The 20190-nt window shown below is 35.6% G+C and overlaps 1 protein-coding gene across 2 annotated transcripts in view; it reads left to right on the top strand.

The window, feature by feature from the left end:
* Nucleotides 1-20190, top strand: part of LOC150108985 (uncharacterized) — a 275662-nt gene that overhangs the window by 235863 nt on the left and 19609 nt on the right. For both annotated transcript variants that reach the window (XM_090411204.1, XM_090411197.1), the window contains one exon: nucleotides 15027-15191. In XM_090411204.1, coding sequence (XP_090267330.1) covers nucleotides 15027-15191 — 165 coding nt within the window. The remainder of the gene's footprint in view (nucleotides 1-15026; nucleotides 15192-20190) is intronic.

Genomic DNA, 20190 nt, shown 5'->3' with positions numbered 1-20190 from the left:
CCTAATCTTCTCAGAAATCTCATATCTGTGGTCTCCAGTCTTTGATCAAGTGTTTTAGTTCTAACCCAGCTTTTAGATCCATAAGTTGAAATTGGTTTGAATATGGTCTTGTATATGGCTAGTTTAGTGTTTTGACTAATTTCTCTCTTATTTCATATAAATTTATTCACTTGATTTTCTAGCTTTGCTAATTCTGCTGTATATCTTCATATTTAGTTTGCCATCTTCATGAAAAATTGTGCCTAAATAGCTTAAATCTTTAACCTGTTCTATGGGTTCTTCATTAGGGATGCAGCTAATGTTTTCACTATTTCAACCTGTTTTTATTGCTGATTTTCATACCAAATTTATTAAAGCAGTTCAATATAATCATGAACCAGACAGATATTTACTGGATTTATTTAGAAGTACAAAATTATCTGCATAAAGAAAACAGCTGAGATTAACATCTCCAATTTTGATATAAGATTTAATATCACCTTCCTTCATAATGTGATCAATATAGATGAGGAATAAGAGATTTTAACTGATTTTTCTATCCTTGCAGACACCTTCACCACATACCTCTCTAGTTGAATCAATGCAGGTTTGCCACGGAATCTCCAAGGTTTGGTTCTTGTTTTCATTTTTCATGAATTATGTTAGTGTATTTGAGTCTACAGTTCATCACTGAAAGCTGTTCAACTTTGATTCGTTTTAATACTTTCTTACACTTTTTTTTTCAATAAGGAAAAGACATAGGTTCAAATCCCATCTATGATACAAGGAATTTTATCCTATTCAACACTAAATGGTGATCACTTCCAATTTCAAATCTTCTGTATACTCTTTCACCTTGAACCAGTGCAAAAGTGCGTCACTGTCAACAATAACATAGTCAATAAGACTTTTCTTATTTCTTCTTTCCATGTGAATTTGTGCACATTTTCATGTTGGAAGATGGTGTTAGTAATAATTGGTCCATGTCCTGAACAAGGACACCACCTTTTCCTTTGTGTCAGTTGCCTTCTCTAATACCGTGAAAAATTCCTTCACTCATCCGTAGTAGAATCTTCTGTTGGACCACAGGTACAAACAAGTCGCACTGTTCTGATATTTGCCCAATCACTGTACTTGATATTTTCTACCATTCAAGATTATTCTCATATTTAGTATTGAATACTATAGCTACTGCTTCTATCCTTATTCTTATTTCAAAATATAGGCTAAAAGTCTGTTTTGGCATCACATCCTAAGGACTATATTTTCATTCTCTTTCTAGGGCTTCTTATTCGCTTCAGATTATCTTTTTACTTCTTTCGGTAGCCTTCCCTCCTCCATTCTTTGTATATGACCCCCCCATGCACACACAATTCATTTTGTGTGTTTTTATTTTTTCATTTATTGCTTGTGTTTGTAATTTCTTTCTGATTTCATCATTTTGTATTCTATCCATTCTTGTACATTCTTTAACTGCTCTAAGAAATTTCATTTCAGCTGCTTGTATTCTACTTTGATCTTTTTTTCTCTGTCTATCCAACTTTCTGATCAATATAGTATTGTTGGTACTGCCATGACTTAATAAAACTTTAATTATATTTCCTTCCTTGTTTTGACTTTTGTTGTTCATCTTATAGTACCACAGATTGCTTGAAAATGTGCAACTTCTTCTGGAGTTTGGTTTTCGAATACTATTTTTGATCGTATGGGATATTTACTCCAGAATGCCATAATTTTAGTTTTCTTTAATGAGATTTGTAAGTTGTATTCATTAGTTAACTGCTGTAGATGGCAAATGAATCTCTGTAGATCATCTTCTGATTTTTGTATAATTATTGATCATCTGCAAAAAGTATTATGTTTATTGTAAGTTGATTGATGTTCTGGGATTACTAGATTTCCACTTCCATATTAGATTATATATACAGTAATGCCACGACTTACGCAAATCCGGAGTTACGCGGTTTCTTATATGTACGTATTCCCGTCACGCCTCACTACTAGTCGTATCTTTCCGCACCGGCCACATTCGCCAGTGTCGCACATGCTGTGAACAAGCACTGACGTGTTTCGTGTGGTCTCCATTCATATACAATTTTTATAGTCTACAAAATCACATAAAAAATAATAATGTCGTCCAAAAGAAGCAAGTCCGATTCTTCTACAGCTAGCAAGAAAAGAAAAACATTGACTTTGGAAACAAAACTCAACATTATTAAGGATTTTGAAGGCGGAATGAAAATTTGTGAGCTATCAAAGAAGTTCGATCTACAGGAATCCACAGTAAGAACAATAATGAAAGATAAAGAAAGAATTTTCGCTGCTGTAAAGAATGCCCAATCATTGAATTCAAGCATAATTCGTAAATGTCATGGGATTATTGGTGAGATGGAAATGATGCTTAAATTATGGTGTGATAATCAAGTGAGAATAAAAAATTGCCCAGTTGATCAAACGATGATATGTAGCCAAGCTGATTTTTGAGAGGCTAAAAGTAGAAGCTGGAGAAGCAGCCAAAGAAGAAAATTTCGTGGCCGGTAATGGCTGGTTCAACTGATTTAAAAATCGCTGTAATTGGCATAGCATCACAGAGAGTGGAGAAGCGGCAAGCGTTGATAAAGAGGCTTCGTCTGCTTTTCCTGAGACACTTAAGGCTATCATCGAGGAAGGTAGCTATAGCAGTCAAACCATATTTAATGTAGACGAGACCAGCTTGTTCTGGAAAAAGATCCCTAAGAGAACTTTCGTCGTATGTGAAGAAAAAACGTTTCCTGGCTTTAAGGCTTTCAAAGAAAGGTTGACAGTAATGCTTGGTGGAAATGCAGCTGGTGATGCAAGTTAAAACCTCTCTTAAATTTATTGCCTTGAAAATCCAAGACCTCTGAAAAAAAAAAAAAAATCTAAAGCTGGCTTGCCAGTGATTTGGAAGTCAAATTCTAAAGCTTGGGTGACAGCTTCTATTTTTGAAGACTGGTTTGGTCACCACTTCATACCTGAAGTTGAACATTATTGCAGTTTAAAAAAATTCTGTTTAAAGTTATACTCATTATTGATAATACACCTGGTCACCCTCCTGCAACTTTAATTGATTTTGATCCATGTGTAAAAGTTGATTTCTTGCCTCCAAATACAACCAGCTTACTTCAACCGATGGACCAAGGAGTTATCAAAACATTCAAAGCATACTACACGTGACATTCGTTTGCAAGTCTGAATGCAAGCCATGAGGCAAAATGAGCAACTTTCTGTTAAAGAGTTTTGGAAACAGTTTAATGTTTTAGATGCTGTAAAGATTATCGGAGATTCTTGGGATGAAATTTCCCAAAAAACCTTGGTGTCTGGAAAAAACTTTCTCCATCCTTTTTTAAATGTGAAATGGAAATGCTGCCAGAAACTGATCAAGTTGCTGAGGCAATAGAAGAAGTTGTCAACCTTGCCAGGCAATTAGATTTAGAAGTCGACAGTGATGATGTCAGCAAGCTGTTAGACTCACATAACAAGGAGCTTACAATCGACGAGCTCATAGAGATGTGTAAGCAAAGCGCTAACGAAGAGACCAAAACCTCAGATCCAGTTTTACCAGAAAAGCACATGACAATTGCAAAATTAACAGAAGGTCTCAGCTTAATTAAGAAAGGTTTACAGATTTTGGAGGACATAGATTCTAATGAGGAATGAATCGTAGCCACAAGGCAAGGAATAAAAAAATCACTGGCTTGCTACGAAGAAATTTTGTGTGACAAGAAAAAGACATTATGCTGTCAGACGAATCTATTAGAGTTTTTGAAACTCGACATCAAAATAACTTTCTTTTTTTTTATGTACGAAAAACTACAATTATGATTACTGTATATTTCTTAAAAAAATATAGGTGTTTTTGTAAACCTTTGGTCCCAATTGTATGTTTGTATATATAAATTACATGCAAAATTATACCCCGAGTTACGCGAATTCGACTTACGTGCTTTTCGTTGGTCTCACCTACCATGTAACTTCGGGGTATCACTATATACAGGGTGTTCGGGATAAATTTGACAGTTTCGTAAGGAAAAAGAAAATCTTCTTTGTATCTATTAAATTTAATGAATTGACAAAAAAACATTACAGGCAGAGTTAATTACAATACTATCAACAAGATTTACTCAAAATAACCACCATTAGCATCGATCACAGCTTCAATTCTGCTTCGGAACCTCGAACAAGCTGATGCTACAGTCTCCCTGGGAAGGGCCGCAAAAACTGTTTTAATTTTATCCATTAACTGGGCTTTTGTATTACTGGAAGTGCGATTGGTGTCTTTTTCAACTGCGCCCCATACAAAATAATCCATGGGGTTAAGGTCTGGGGAGTTTGGAGGCCAAACATTTGGACTGGTGAAGTCGTAGAAATTTTCAGACAACCATTTTTGACTTTTCCCAGAGGTGTGGCAAGGGGCCGAATCCTGCTGCCATACATACGGCCTACCATTGGCTACCCTTGTTATCCAGGGCTTGACTACAGTTAGCAACTCCACGAACAAAGCCCGAATTCCAATGCCAGGGTTCTTCAACACCTGTTCCTGCAGATTTGCGAGGAATTCTGCTGTACGAACGCAATCAGATCGTCTGCTAGGGATCTTTCTTCTTGCTACATCCTCGTAGTCACCATTGCAAGTCTCTAGTTCATGCCTGATTGTTTTTACTGTATTCAGGGAGCATTGGGCAGCAGTCGTAATATCCTTATTTTGATGGCGGGCACGAATCATCATGATACAAGTTATTCTCTTCCATGATTCAGGTGGGTTCCAGCTATCCATCCTTTCTGACATCTTGTATATGAATGAAGAAGGGTCCAAACTTTTAAATGAAGAGAAGTGTGTGTTAATACATGTAACTTACGGAAAAATATAATTAATTATAAATATGTCAAATTTATCCCGAACACCCTGTATATATATTTTGCTGAAGTATTGAATAAGGTAGGAGAATTAGTTTTTATTTCTTCTGCTATGTATTCATTCATAATTATGATTGTGCAGCTGTATTGTTATATAGGCTCTTAATTGCATTTAGCATATAATAACTGTTTTGGATAGCCTCAGTCTTCTATTATATTCCCTTTTTTTAAATGAATCTATGAATGCTAGGTGAGAATGTGTAAAATTAAATTCTCATCTTTTTTTTGTGAGTAGTTTTAGTGTAAATACATCATCAATGAAACTACTCTTCCTTAATCCAGCCTCTAATAACAAACTATCAACAATAGTGGCAAGTCATATTTAAAATCTAACTATATAATTTATAAACTGATAACTATTTTAGCCTTTTTCCATTCCTGGGGTATATTGAAGACAATTGAGCAGCTTGTGGAATTTTATTTTAAAAGAGATATCACTATATTTAATTAACTCTGAGGTTGTTCTATCTGTTCCTGCTGCTTTTCTATTTTTTTGTTGTCGATAAAGCTTGTTTCACTTTCATCATCTCCAATAAGTCTATTCCTGTAATACTTACATTTTTATTTTCTGTTTCATCGGTACTAAGGAATGAATTGTACCATATAATATTGTACCCATTCTTCTTTTGAGATTCCTGAAATTTCTGCTATATCTTTTTTGGATTTATTCAAATACTTGATTAATTTATATATATATAATATATTCATCAAAGCTTGATTTTGCTTCTTCAGTTTTCAATAAAAGGCTGGTTATATTCCACTAATTCGAAATGCTTTCTGAAAATGAAATCTGTGCCGAACAAAGTGGCCTTTTGCAGCTGCCCAATTTTTAATCCATCTAACTTGAGTGCTTCTAGGTGTTTTTTCAATGTTTTAGGGATGGCGCCTAAAGCACCTATTATTATGGGAACAACTTTAATTTGCAAATCGCGATGCTTTGTAATTTTTTCATTTTCTTTGTTGTCAATCCGACTATCTTCTGGTACTGATATTTTGATAAATTTATATATTAAATATTTATAATATATTTATATATATTATATTATAAAAATCTTTATCCACAATCACCTTGAGATGTATTGCTTACTCTACTTTTTCAAATACGAGGGTGGTCTGAAAAGATCTTGGCCTAACAATGAAAAAACGAATTTATAATTTCAAAATTATTTTTCAACATAATCTCCCTTAAGACTAATACATTTATTCCAGCACCATTATCCTGTCCCAGTAGTGGTTCTCAGTAAGATCTGGAAAACCTCTACAGCTGCAATTACCTCTTGATTCGAAGAAAAACGCTGACCAGTGAGGAAGAGTTTTACTTTTGGGAATGACTTGCAATTTCACATGGATGCTTATGAATGACAGATGTACCAACTTAGAAAAGAGGGAGCCAAATCTGGGGAATAGGTGGATGTTCCAATAATTCATAGTACACATCCCTTAATTTTTGCATTGCCAAAACACCTTTGTGGGCAGGTACATTGTCCTGATGAAAGATGATTTTTTTCTTTTGCAAACTGGGTCTTTTCTCATGAATTTTTTTCGTCTAGTCTGGCTAAAAAGACAGGAATAATATTCCCCAGTTATTGTTTTACCCTTCAACATAATTAATAAACAAAATGCCTTTAGTATCCCAAAACACCGATGCCATGACCTTTCCTGCTGGTGGAATTGACTCTTTGTCTTCTTTGGCACTGAACAACCGGCTTCTGTCCACTGTTTGGATTCTGGTGTGAAATGGTGAATCCATGTCTCATCCATAGTAATAAATCGACGCACAAAATCAGTTTTATTCTTCTTCAAATGCTCCAAGCACTGTTTAGAGATTTTCATGCGAGTTTGTTTTTGATCTGCTGTGAGCAAGCGCAGCACTCATCTTGCACAAAGCTTTTTCATTTGCAATTCTTCATGCAAAATATATCCTACATGTTCTTTTGAAATGCGTATAGTCTCAGCAATTTCACGCACTTTGACTTGCCGGTCATCCAATACCATATCATGCATGCACATGATCAATGCTTTCTGGTGTTGTTACACATTTTGGATGTCCTTCACGTGGATCATCTTCAAGGCTGGTACGTCCACGTTTAAACTCGGCAGCCCATTTCTTAATTGTCGAAAACAAAGGAGAGGAGTCCCCATAAACTTTTATGAACCTCGAATGAATTTCTTTTGGCGTTAAACCTTCTTTTTACAAAGAATTTTATTCTCGTGGAAAGGCTTAGACATTGGTTATACACGCTTACTAAATAGCTTAAGGAAATTACAATGTACAACAGAATATACATTAAAATAAATTTTAATACACTTGCAATATTTCGGCAATGTCATGTTGCCATTTTCACAGGAACTAACAAACAAGACACGTGCACGCAAGCACAATACACAGTAAATGAGGACGAAGCAGGAAGCTATTCTTTCTCCTAAAAGTCCTGATGGTTCTCCCTAGCGGGCAATGTAGGTATTCTTGGCCGTTTGGGCTGAAGGTCTTCTGATGTAGGTTTCCCAAATTTGGGGCAGTCTCATGCAACCAAATTTGTTGAGGTTTAGATTGTTTCTTAGGGCTGAGGCTGATTCAATGAATAGCCTTTCGTATTTGAATTTACCACGGTGTATTATCGTGGCTTTCTTCCACAGCATGGTCTGCAAAACCAGAGCAGCTATATTGGTGAAACCAGATGTAGTCCTTGTGTTTTGAAATTCTGATATTAGTTGTCCTGCCTGTTTGGCCAAAGTAGGACAGCTTACAGCTGCAAGGGACCTGGTATACACCAGGTATGTCTAGGGGAGGAGGTTGGTCTTTAGTGGAGTAGATAAGGGATGCCAATTTTCTATATGGTCTGTAACAAGAAGTCGTCATGTTTTTTTAGGATTTTTGTAACTTTTTCCGAGGTGCCTTGGATACAGGGAATGGTGATGGATTTAGAGTAATCCTTGTTGTGAAGGGGTGGTTGTGGATTATTGGTTTCAATTTTTTTGGGGGGGGGGTAGCCATTGGCTGAGAACGTGTTGAGAATGTGGTTTAGTTCTGTGGTTAGGGCATTGTCATTTGAACAGATAAGTTTAGCCCTGTTGTGTAGTGTCTTAATGACTCCATATTGTTGTGGAGGGGGGGGGGATTGTTAGTGGATGTATCTGCCTGTGTGGGTGGGTTTTCTATAAACTGAGGAAACCAAAGTTCCATCAGGCTGGCAGGTGACTAGTGTGTCTAAGAAGGGAAGGCAATTGTTTTTTTCTTCTTCTAGGGTGAACTTGATTCTGGGGTGTTGGTTGTTTAAGTGTGTCAGGAAGAAGAGGAGTGCATCAGAGCCATGTGGCCAAATAGTGAACATATCATCAATATAACGAAGCCATATGGTTGGTTTTTGTGGGGCAGAGTTTAAGGCTTTCTCTTCAAAAGTTTCCATAAAAAAGTTGGCCAAGGGTGGGGAGAATGGTTAACCCATGGCTGTCCCCTCTATTTGTTTGTAGAATTTTCCTTGCCAAACAAAATAGCCTGAGTTCATTGTGAACTGAAATAGGGCTGTGATATCAGGAGGAAATTTAGCTTGGATTAGCATTCTTTGAGTGGGACATTTGTGAATAAGGAGGAGACATCAAAACTGACCATTATTAGTCAGTGTGTTGGAATACCTACATTGCCTGCTAGGGGGCACCATCAGAACTTTTAGGAGAAAGAATAGTTTCCTGCTTTGTCCTCATTTACTGTGTATTGTGCTTGCATGCATGTGTCTTGTTTCTAAGTTCCTGTGAAAATGGCAATGTGACGTTGCCGAAATATTGGAAGTGTATTAAAATTTATTTTAATGTATATTCTATTGTACATTGTAATTTCCTTAAGCTATTTAGTAAGAAAGAATTTTATAACCGTAGATACCCAATTTTATCCATTTCAAGGGATACAGACAACACTTTTTGTTTCAGAAAGCTGTATAAAACAAACTACTTGATAGAATGACTTGCAATTTCACATGAATGCTTATGACAGATGTACTAACTTAGAAAAAAAAAAAAAATCTTACCAACAGTGTTGCCATTTACGGTCGAGGCTGAGAACTTTTCAGACCACCCTTGTATAATCCTGCCAAACAGGTATGAAGTATCCCATCTGTGGATTGCAAAATTTAAAACCTTACATTTAGTTGCATAAACTAACATCCCCATGCCTTTGCCCACTTCTCTAGCTTGTTCAAGTCCTCTTGAAGAGCCAAAACATCAGCAATATTATTATTAACCCTCCCAAGCATCACATAACCTGCAAACAACTGAAAATCTTCCTGTAATCCTGTGACAGTATCATTGACATAAAGATTGAACAACAGTGGTCAAAGGACTGAACCCTGTGGAACTCCACTTGTAACTTTTCTACTCCTGACTGCTTCCCCATATACAGTGCTGTGATATCTATCAGAGAGCCAATAACCAATCCGATCAACTAACCTGATATCCACACCCATATGATGCAACTTAAAAATCAACTTATATGGCTTCCTGTCAAATTCCTTGGAGAAAAAAAAAAAAAATAATGCATTCATTACTGCCATCCACTACTCGTGTTACTCTGTTGTAAAAGGTACCCCAGATTATTAAAACAAAAGCACCCTTTAACAAATCCATACTGGCCTACATAAATAATATTAGCCTCATCTGCCCAATTCTGTATACAAGTTCTTCCTAATTTCTCCAAAATCTTAACAACTACAGAAGAAATACAAAACAATGCTATACTTTGATACCTCCATTCTACTACCACCCTTATGCAAAGGTACCCTCCTTCCACTTTCTAGGAACTTTCATTAAACAGCCAAATCAATATCACAGTAAATTCCACAACATTCCCTTAAAGCATGTGCTGAAATTTCATCTAGTTCACCTGCCTTACTGACATTTTAGTGTAATCAATATTTGGGACCTCCTGTTCATTCACTTCTAACAATTTCACCAATCGTTGTCCTTCTGGGCATAAAGTTTGCTGTACCAGATGGAACGCTGTAATAAAGTGACCGTTAAATAGCTCAGCTATTTCATCTGCTTTGATCAGAGATTCCTATCTCCATCCAGTAAGATAATCCATCCACTATCATTTTTCTTCCTACTTGCCACATAACAAAAAAACTCCTTGGAAATCTCCTTGGATTGCAGTGCCAGTCTCCTTCTCATATTCTAATTTTTCTCTTCTTACTAGTCAACTTTCTAGCCTGAGCCTTATATTCGTCATGCAACTGATTTTCACCTCTCTCTTTATATATCTTCCATAATTTCTTTACCTTCTTCACTTCAGGTATATTATTATTATTATCATCTGACCTCCATGGAGTCAGAGACTCGTTGTGGGAGGTACACACTATTGCACACATTGTCCAATCATGCCTTAAACTGATTTAATGTACCCACATTCACAACACACTCAGGCAACGCATTCCACTAAAACTACTCTTCATGCAAAGAACCTACTCCTCACTCCTCTGTTCACAATCCTTATAGTTTCCAGCAATGGCCTCTAGTTTTAACCCTTCTCCCATTCTATGAAAATCTCTTCTATGTCAACCAGATAGCAACCCCTGACCAGCTCATATGTCTCAATCATATCCCTCCCTCTTCCTCCTATTCATGAGGCTTTGCAACTTACATTCTCTCAATCTGTCCTCGTGCTCACATTCCAAAGAACACTGACCACCTTTGTGAATCTTCTCTGGACCCTTTCTAACATATCCTCATCACTCTAAAAACCAGGGGACCAAATCTCTGCACAATAATCCATGAAGCCTGATCAAGGCCTTATACAATGGCATCATAATCTCTCTATTTCTGTATGTCAGAGTCCTCCACATCATTGCCATTATCCAATGTGATGTCTTCACAACTTTTCAGGTCCTTGTCCACCATCAATCCTAGATCTGTTATCTCCTCTACTTCCTTTAAAGTTTCATCATCAAGTGTACTTTTCATCCCATTGTTGCTTACCAAATCTCAAAACCTTACACTTGGCAACATTGAACTGACAGTTCCACTTACCTGCCCATTCATGCAATCTATTCAAAGTTCTCTTGTAAGCAGGACTTGAATACCTCTCCTTGACTCTGCATTGCCCTGTCCAATTTTGCATCATCTGCAAATCACTAGTTAAACCCATCTCAATATCATTAACATACAAATTGAACAACAATGGTATCAAAACTCACCCCATGGTACATCACTAGTGACCTTAGTCTTTTGGGATACTGCACACCCATATACAATTTTCTGATATCAATCTGAAAGCCAGTAACTGATCCAACTCAGAAGTCTGTTATCCAATCCCATCTGTTTCAATTTATTTACAAGCTTGTCATGTGGCAGGTTATCAAAAGCTTTTGCAAATTCCAAGTACACCAATGTAAATGCATCTCTCCTGTCCAAGGTATTTGTCACCTTGTTATAGTACATAAGTTAGTAAAACATGATCTCCCTTTAACAAACCCATGCTGATAACTACAGAGAATACTGCTGTTAAAAAACCCATTTCTGTATTCTACTTCTCACCAATCTCTGCAGTACCTTCACCACAACTCCAGATATACAGATTGGCTACAATTCAAAGCTCCAGCTTTATCACCACCACCTTTATGCAGTGGAACAATTTTACCCTCCTTCAGCTCCCTTGGAACCAGTGCTGTTGTAAGACACTTATTAAACAGGCATGGCAATGCTACTGCCAGTTCTCTGGAACATTCCCTAAGTTGCATGGTGATATGTCATCAAATACTGTCACATTATTGACATCAAGGTTATTTATTTCCTCAAGTACCTCCTGCTCACTCACAATTAAGGCACCCTATCCTATGTCCTCTACACTTAAGTTCCTCATGATTCCACTCTGATCAGGATGAAACATCCTCATAAATTGATCACTGAATACCTCAACAATGTCTTGTGCAGCAGTTACCATTCTACCATTTTCATCCATTAACATCAACTTACATTGATCATTCTGACTTCTACTTGCCACATATCTAAAAAACTCTCTAGGATTTTTCTTTTCCTGATTTGCCAATTTCTGCTCATACTCTACTTTTGTTTTCCTTACTAAGGGCGTCACTCTCCTGGCTTGTTTTTTATACTCTTCATGTAACTGATTATTACCATTATTCATCTTGCACTTCCTCCAAAGTACCTTCTTTTTTTAGATTTCATGCTTAAGCTCCACATTCATCCATTTTACACCTACCTTGATTCAGCTTTTTGGCCTTCAAAATACATTCACACATTAATGCTGTTATGTATTACTTTGTCGGTTCTCAAGCAGCATTTATTTCCTTACTGCTCAACTCCTTGTTTTATGCTATAGCTCCAAGCAGTCTTCTAAGCTTGTCATAATCACCAGCCTTTTTTCCTCACATAAGTCTGCATATGGCTGGCCACAACCCAGGTGATCATTTTCACGAACTGAAGGAAAGTGTGAAACTCTACTCACAATTACATCCTCTAATGAAATGATCAGATCTAAAAACTCTCGAACCTCGTGTACCCTTCTTTATGTGCTGCCAGAAATAGTTATCTCTCAAGAACTTGAGAAATATATTTTCCTTGTCTCATAACCATTGCCACTATTTCCCTCTTTTGTGTCTATCTTATGTGAACATAATTCCCTGCTATCATCAGCAGCATTCTCCCTCCATTCTTGTCCTTTCTATCCTTGCAAAATATATTGTATCCTTCCATTTCTATTCCTGTTAGAATATCATCTTTATTCAACCATATTTCACTTATTCCCATGATTTTGGGGCAAATAAACTCAATCACTGAAACCATTTCATCTCCTTTATTTCTGATGCTTTTTGACATTTGTAAACAAACACAGTCACTCACACACACACACACACACACACACACACCTGCCCAATCACTTCCTCGCTCCGCTAGCATACCATTCATGATTTTGGCTTTCTGTCGCAACTCATCATTGTCATACCTCAGAAGCACACTGACAAACTTTCCCACTATGCTGTTATCTTTCACTCTTCTCAAGAACCACCTGATACTCACCCTCACATGCTCCTTATGTCCACTTAAATCATTTGTCTCCACAATCACTACTAATTCTGTTGCTTGGTTCTTCCTCATGTCCAACGTCTGAATTATCCTACTCATTCTTTCTCGTAGATAGCAGATCTTATGGACTCTCTCATTAACTAATCCTCGAACTGTGGTATTTCCATATACTGCTATCCTGGAATTACTCGTCACCCCCTTTAATTTTTTTTCTTTTATTCTATTCTCTTGAATGCTTTCATTAGTTTCCACTAAAGTCTAACATCACTTCGCATTTTCCTCATTTCATTTTTCATTTTCAATAACTGTTTCATCAAATCTTGCATTCCGACAATTTCACTCTCTATCACTCCCATAGTCTCGCTACCTCTCGTTCTGCCACACCTTACTTCTGTTTCCTAATTTATACTTCCTTTTTATCTCTTAACACTAACTTTCATCTCTACATTCTTGCATTCTTTCGCTCACTCAGTTTCAATAGCTTTCATTCCATTTCTGTTTCTTTCATTTATGCCATCTTCTATCTTTTCAGTCTGTTTTGCATTCATTGCCTCGTGGTCTAATAATACATTGCACTTCCTACAAATCCATACTTACTCTTGTCTTCCGTTCATTCTCTCTCTCTCTCCGCAAACACATCTCTTACACTCTGCCATGCATACACACATTATACTCATGACATGGACTCATTTTTTGAAAAGTCTGTCATTAATGCCACTTGATTTTCACAGTGCTTGCCTAGTCACAGCGATCAGTGCCCATGTGATTGACCTTGTAAGTACTACCGTTGTGTGATATTTAAAGAAGGCAATTTCAACTAATGAATCATACAGACACTTCATTATCAAAAATAAATAGTACAACACTAATATTCATGAAATATTGCCAAGCATCACTCAAAATAGCACTTATTTTTCTGGAGCTCTTTCCAGCACTACACAGCTTATTCATATCATGGTTATTGCTGTCAACAGTGTTTTTTTTTAACTTAAGAAAAACACTGTCAACAGTGTTTTTCCTAAGTATCTCCCATGCACTAATAACCCTTCTTTCTTCAAATTCTTTTCCACTGCACTGCTGCAAGCAATTTTCCAAGTCTATGATAGTTGCCTGTCATAATTCGACATAACTTCCTTCTGTTTTGATACCTCCACATGATCCTATGATGACTAATTCCATTGCACTTGTCATTTACTTCACTGATGAAAAAACAAACACCATTTTTTGACTAGTCATCAGCTTCTTCATCATTAACATTCACTAACTCCTCATTTTTACCTGGAAGTGTTAGTATATTCAATATTCCTATTTATCATTTATATCCATTTGGTTTTGATTTCATTGTTTCTTTTTAGAAACAATGAAAATAAACCCATTGCAGGCTTGCTTGGCTGGTTAGCTTCATCAGAACTTTCAGTTTCTAATGAATTTTCCTCTGCTCTGACTACTGGTTTCTTCTCTGTGTCCTTGTCAAATTCCTTGACATATACTTTTCATTTTCATTCTTTTTTTGCTTTGCTTAGTTGGGAAATACAAAATGCAAAACCAATCTACTTTTTAAACACATACATTTAAGCCCTTTTTTTTTGCAATTAGCTTTTGTTTATATGAATCCCACCCATTCACATATAATATAATGTACTATTGACTAATAAAAGTTGCCAATCTATAGTACATTAGTACTGTGGGTGTACTAGTTAAATAATTTAGAAATCCTGCTCTAAAGACCAAAATTTTTCAAGCTACCAGTCAGCAAGGTGGTCTCGCACTGTGCAATGAAATTCATCTACCACCTGCAGACATCTACGAAACGTCCATGCCCTGCAAGATTTGAACCTACAGTCTGTTGGTTAGAGAATGGATACACTAGCCACAGAGGCTATAACTATTGTTTTAATGTTCTGTTGAATTAATTTTAATAACCTGGATAATTTTAGCAAATAACTACTGATTTAATCAGTTTATTATTGGTTCATTTTAGAACTGATCACAATTTCATTAGCCCACAATGGGTTTTTACCCATGGGTTGAGTTTAGATGTGTTTTATCATTGAATATTTATTTCATTTATTATACTTTAGGTTGGAGATTGTGCTGTTTTTCTGTCCACAGGAAGGCCTCATTTACCTTACATTGGTCGTATTGAAACTATGTGGCAGTCTTGGGGGGGTAAAATGGTGGTTAAAGTGAAATGGTTCTATCATCCAGAAGAAACAAAAGGTGGTAAAAAGCTTATACAGATGAAGGTAAGGGTTCACTTTTTTGTTTTTATAGTTATTAATAAGAAAACCATACCATTTAATCACAGAATAATATTATTAAAAGTAATTTAATATGCAAACAACATTAACACAAAAATCATGCATGGTATATTTTGCTCCTTTTTTAAATGAAGATCAAGATGTGTGATCCAAAGGTTTTTAAGATAACAAGCAGATAACATTCTTGTTAGTATGAAATTTGCTGTATATATATATATATATATATATATATATATATATATATACAGCACTATATATATAAATCAGACCCAGAACCTTTAGCAAATTAGTGCTGTGGGGGGGGGGATTAAAGAACGAAAGAGAAAAGGAATCTATTAATGTCCTCTTTTGAACTGCTACAGGTTTTAATCTTTTTGGGAAAGCTTTATCAAGATCATTCTGGAGTAGCTGATCTCTGGAATGATTTCTTTCACAGTAATGAAAGAAGTATATTTGGGTTTGCAGTTGAACCATTAATATATGTTTAATAGCTGATATTGACGACTTAGTAGAAATCAGGGGAGTAAAAAAAAAACACAATGCAGAAATAGACTGCTTGTGCCTCACAAGGGAATGAAGTGAGTCTGTGAGACACAGACTGTCAATTAGCTGAACTGCACTCTTTTAGAGATAAAGAATTTTCAGAGAAGTTTTCACTGAACCACTCAAAATGTGCATGTACTGTTCAAAGATTTGAGATATATACAGAGTTAGTAACTGGACAGGTGAAAATATGACTTGAATGGAAAAGATGCTAAGTGCTTTAGAAACTGAGGAAACTGCAGATGATGTATTGGTTTGTGTTGGTAAATGCTGGAGCTAAAGCAGTCCAAGAGATCTAAGGGGAGATGACTTCAGAGCTTTTTTTTTTTTAATGAAAAAAAAAAAAAAAAGGTAGGAATGTGACTAATTTGCCATCACTTCCATGGAAAGAGAGTATGATCAATGTTTAGGGCACTGTTGTAGAAGAACTTGAAAGCTCAAGATGTTTGAGTACTGCAAAGTTTGTAAGACAAATAGAAGGACTGGAGTGGAATGTGCTGTCATCATAAAATTATGGGTGTAGGATTTGAGGTCAATGAGAGGTCATTCATATATGGGAGAAAGAGCATAGATGTTATAACAGAACCTGGGGACACACCTACATTGGTAGAGAAATCTGCCAGTTCTAAGGTTATGTGGATTTGGGATTTGTAGAAAAGTAACTACAGGTAAAAACAGTACCTTGAGTAGAAAAGGATAGTAAGTTTAGTTATGGCACTGGTTGTAGCAGATCTTGAAGCTCAGGATGTTTAAGCACGGCAAAATTCGTCAAATGAGTAGGAGGAATCAGTATGTTATCATCACAAAATTATGGATAAGCTTTGAGGCGGGTGAGAAAATGTTATTTATGTATAGAAGAAAGAAGGCAATGTGATATTTCTATACTAACGAGTCACATCTGCATTAGTATAGAAATCTGAAGAGAAAATGCATCCTCCCATTATATGTGGTGAATGAAGAAATAAAATTGACTAATTGATTACCCAGTTTACTTAAAATTAAGTAACTACCTGGCAAAGACCTTCGAATGCAGTGGAAATGTCAAGTGCAATGACACAGGTTTCTCCAAATAAATGTGCTGTATTTATTCCGTTATGAGGTTCAAAGCAAGTCTAAATAGTCGATTGTTAATACTACATGGAGTAGGCATAGCACACAAAGCTAAACAGTATGTATCAAGGAAACTCAACTAGCTAACCTTCTTGAAAAGGTGTAAGGACACTGGAATTTTTCCTACACGTATTAAGCTGAAGATTCTACATATGTTAAGCTGAAGTCAAAGACTTCATGGGAGTCTTGGAATAATAATTAAATTTCACTCTTCTAAAGCTCTTCATATCAACAGGTGCACTAGCTTTGCTTTACTGCAAGAACAGATCAGTGCAACACCTGCTACTCTATGTGCTATTGATGCAGTCATTAACTCTCTCCAAGCAGAATTGTCATCAATTCTTAATCCTGAACTTTGGTCTATTCTCTCTAATATATCAGATAAATCAGCCTGTAAAGAATTTCTAAAAATAAAGGCGAAACACATTAAGAAATATAACAATCTGCAAGATCTTTTTGTCTATAAGGCTCCATGAAACAGCCATTAACATCCATAACCTCAGCTACAGCTTTGCAGTAGTGCCACATCAAGTTCCATCTTTGGACTTAATGCTGCACATAGAACATATGATTCGCAACTTGCTTCTTACCATCAGCAACAATATCAGACTTGACATTATTGTAAAATCTCTCTGATAGCCAACTCCTCTTCTCTCCATAATTATGCAAAGACAGTAGCATAATGATCACTAGAGCTGATAAGAATAATGCTATTGTGGTCATTAATGCTAGTGAATACAATCAAAAAATGTATGTATTACTTGGAGCCCACACTATTTATGAACCATTGGATTATGATACCACAAATTCTCAAAAGAAAACATTAAAAACGCTTCTTAAAATTGTCACATCTTGGTTTCCTGAAATAGTTAAAAAAAACTTAAACCATTTATTTCCTCCTGCCAATATGGATTGCCAATTTTCATAAATCTAACACTCTCTGTTCCATAATAGTAGACGCTACTGACTCATTTTTTTATATTTGTTATATTTTTAATATAACAGAAAGAATGACCTGTAAGCTGGGTTAAAGATTTGGCTAACTACACTTTTAAGTTAGCCAAATCCTTAACCCAGCTTACAGGTCATTCTTTCTGTTATATTAAAAATTCCACTCATTTCAAATCTTTAATCCAAAATTTAGTTTTAGATAATCATCAAATTGCAGATATATATACCCTCAAGGGGTGTACAGGATATGATAGTACAGGGGTGTTCAACCCGTCGATCGCGGAGCGATTTTTGATCGATCTCTTGTGTCTTCCTCCTTACTTACAAATTTAATTAAAACTGAAAACATAATATTTTATTTATCATTATTTTGTATTATTTTTAATTCGCTTTAAGTGTATTGCTATTGTTTATTTTTTTTTTAAATAAACAATAGCCATGTGAATGTAATCAGATCAGTAATTTTCTTATAAGTCTGGGTAAATTAATTAATTTGGATCAGTGGAAGTCAAACAGCGAGCCAAGTGAATACGATTATAAGCAAAGTGTAAAAACTCGATTGTAGCTTAAATATTAAATATTCCAAAGCACATTACATCGATTTTTTACTTAGGTTAAGTCCCATGTGAATATTGTAAAAAAATAAACTTTGTCTCGGTATAGTTTGTATTATATGTTTTTGTAAATAACTCTTTTGAAGCTAACTGTATATACTGCTTTAATAATAAGAATATGTTATTTATTGTTAAAAACAAAGGGGCAATGTTTTTGTCACCGAAGCTGTACATGGCGGCATTAGAAAGATTGTTATTGAAACTTGTATGTATGAGAAAGGCTTGCAGGCTCTAAGTGTAAACATCTCCGAAGTCAGTCAGAAAGAGTTTAAACAACTTTCCAATGGCCGGCAACTTACAATCAAAAGAAAGTGGAGGAGAACAAAAGGTGTGCCGAACTTGAAACTTAAGATGAAAGACTCATACTGATTCTTTGGGGGTTGCCAAACTTCATGTGAGGTCTCAGAGGAGGCCTAATAAAAAGTGACTGAAGCAAGCAGAAGGGGTCCCTGTTCCAGAATTGCTGTCAGAGAGGAGGCCGCCAGGTCCAGAGTCGCCGTCAGAGAGACTGCCCGGATCCACATTGCTTGAGAGAGGAGTTTCCTGCTTCCAGAAAGGAGCTTCTCAGTTTGAGACATCGCCAGAGACAAGGTTTCAAATTGCCGAAAGGAAGAGTTCCAATTACCGGAGTAAAGTTTCCAGGCCAGGTTAATGTCAGACATTCACCAGTGTGTTGCATTTTCATTACAATTTGATGAATCAAACGACTTCACTGATATTGCTCAGTTAATGGTATTTATTTGCATGGTATGTCAAGATTACTCAAGTAAAGAAGAACTTTTGAAAATTATACCATTATTGGAAAGGACTAGGGGAGAAGACATTTTTTTGGCATTTGATGAATTTGTGAAACAACACAAACTTCCACTTTTTAAACTTGTGTCTATTACTACTGCTGGTGCTCCTGCAATGATAGGTAATAAATCAGGCTTCATTTCATTATGTAAAAATGATGACAAATATCCAGATTTTTTAACGTACCACTGTATTATTCACCAACAAGTACTGTGTAGTAAAAGATTAAACACAAAAGATGTTTTTGATATTACATTTAAAATTGTAAATTCTGTTTGAGGAAAAGCCATGCAACGGCGGTTATTTAAATTACAGGCAGATGATGATAGGGAACTTCTATTGTACAATAATATTCGCTGGCTGAGCAGAAGTCAATGTTTAGAAAGATTTCTTGTATTAATTAACGATATAAAAATTTTTCTTGATGAAAAAGGAGATATTTATCCACAATTGAGTGATAAAAGATGGTTGTTACACTTATCAATTTTAGTAGATTTCTGTATGAAATTAAGCGATAAAAATTTAATTGACATGTTAAGTTCAATAAAAACTTTCCAACAATACTTACTTTTATTAAAGAAAAATATAAATTACTATGAATTTAGACATCTAACATATTTATTAAAATTTTTTGAATCAAATCAAGAAATGCTTCACTATGATTTAAAAGAATTTATTCGTGAAATAGAATTAGTTGAGGAAGAAATAAATTGAAGATTTAAAGATTTTAATAAAAACTGAAATGATTGTATCTTTTATCAGTAATCCATTTCAAGAAAACTTGAACATCACAGAAATTTCAAATAAAATTAGTGGGCTGTTTGATATAAACCAAGCTGAAGTAGAACTTGAGATAATAAACATTCAGAATAGTTTACATTTAAAATCAATAAACAATGAAGTCATTTGGAAGTATGCACATGAAAAATGCCCAATATTAATGCGCGAAAAATTCTGTCGTGTTTCGGATC

Source organism: Typopeltis vanoorti, chromosome 2 (genome assembly GCF_054136105.1).
Source record: "Typopeltis vanoorti isolate ZY-2024b chromosome 2, IOZ_Tvanoo_1.0, whole genome shotgun sequence".
Lineage (NCBI taxonomy): Eukaryota > Metazoa > Arthropoda > Arachnida > Uropygi > Thelyphonidae > Typopeltis > Typopeltis vanoorti.
This window is presented reverse-complemented; position numbering and strand designations above follow the sequence as displayed.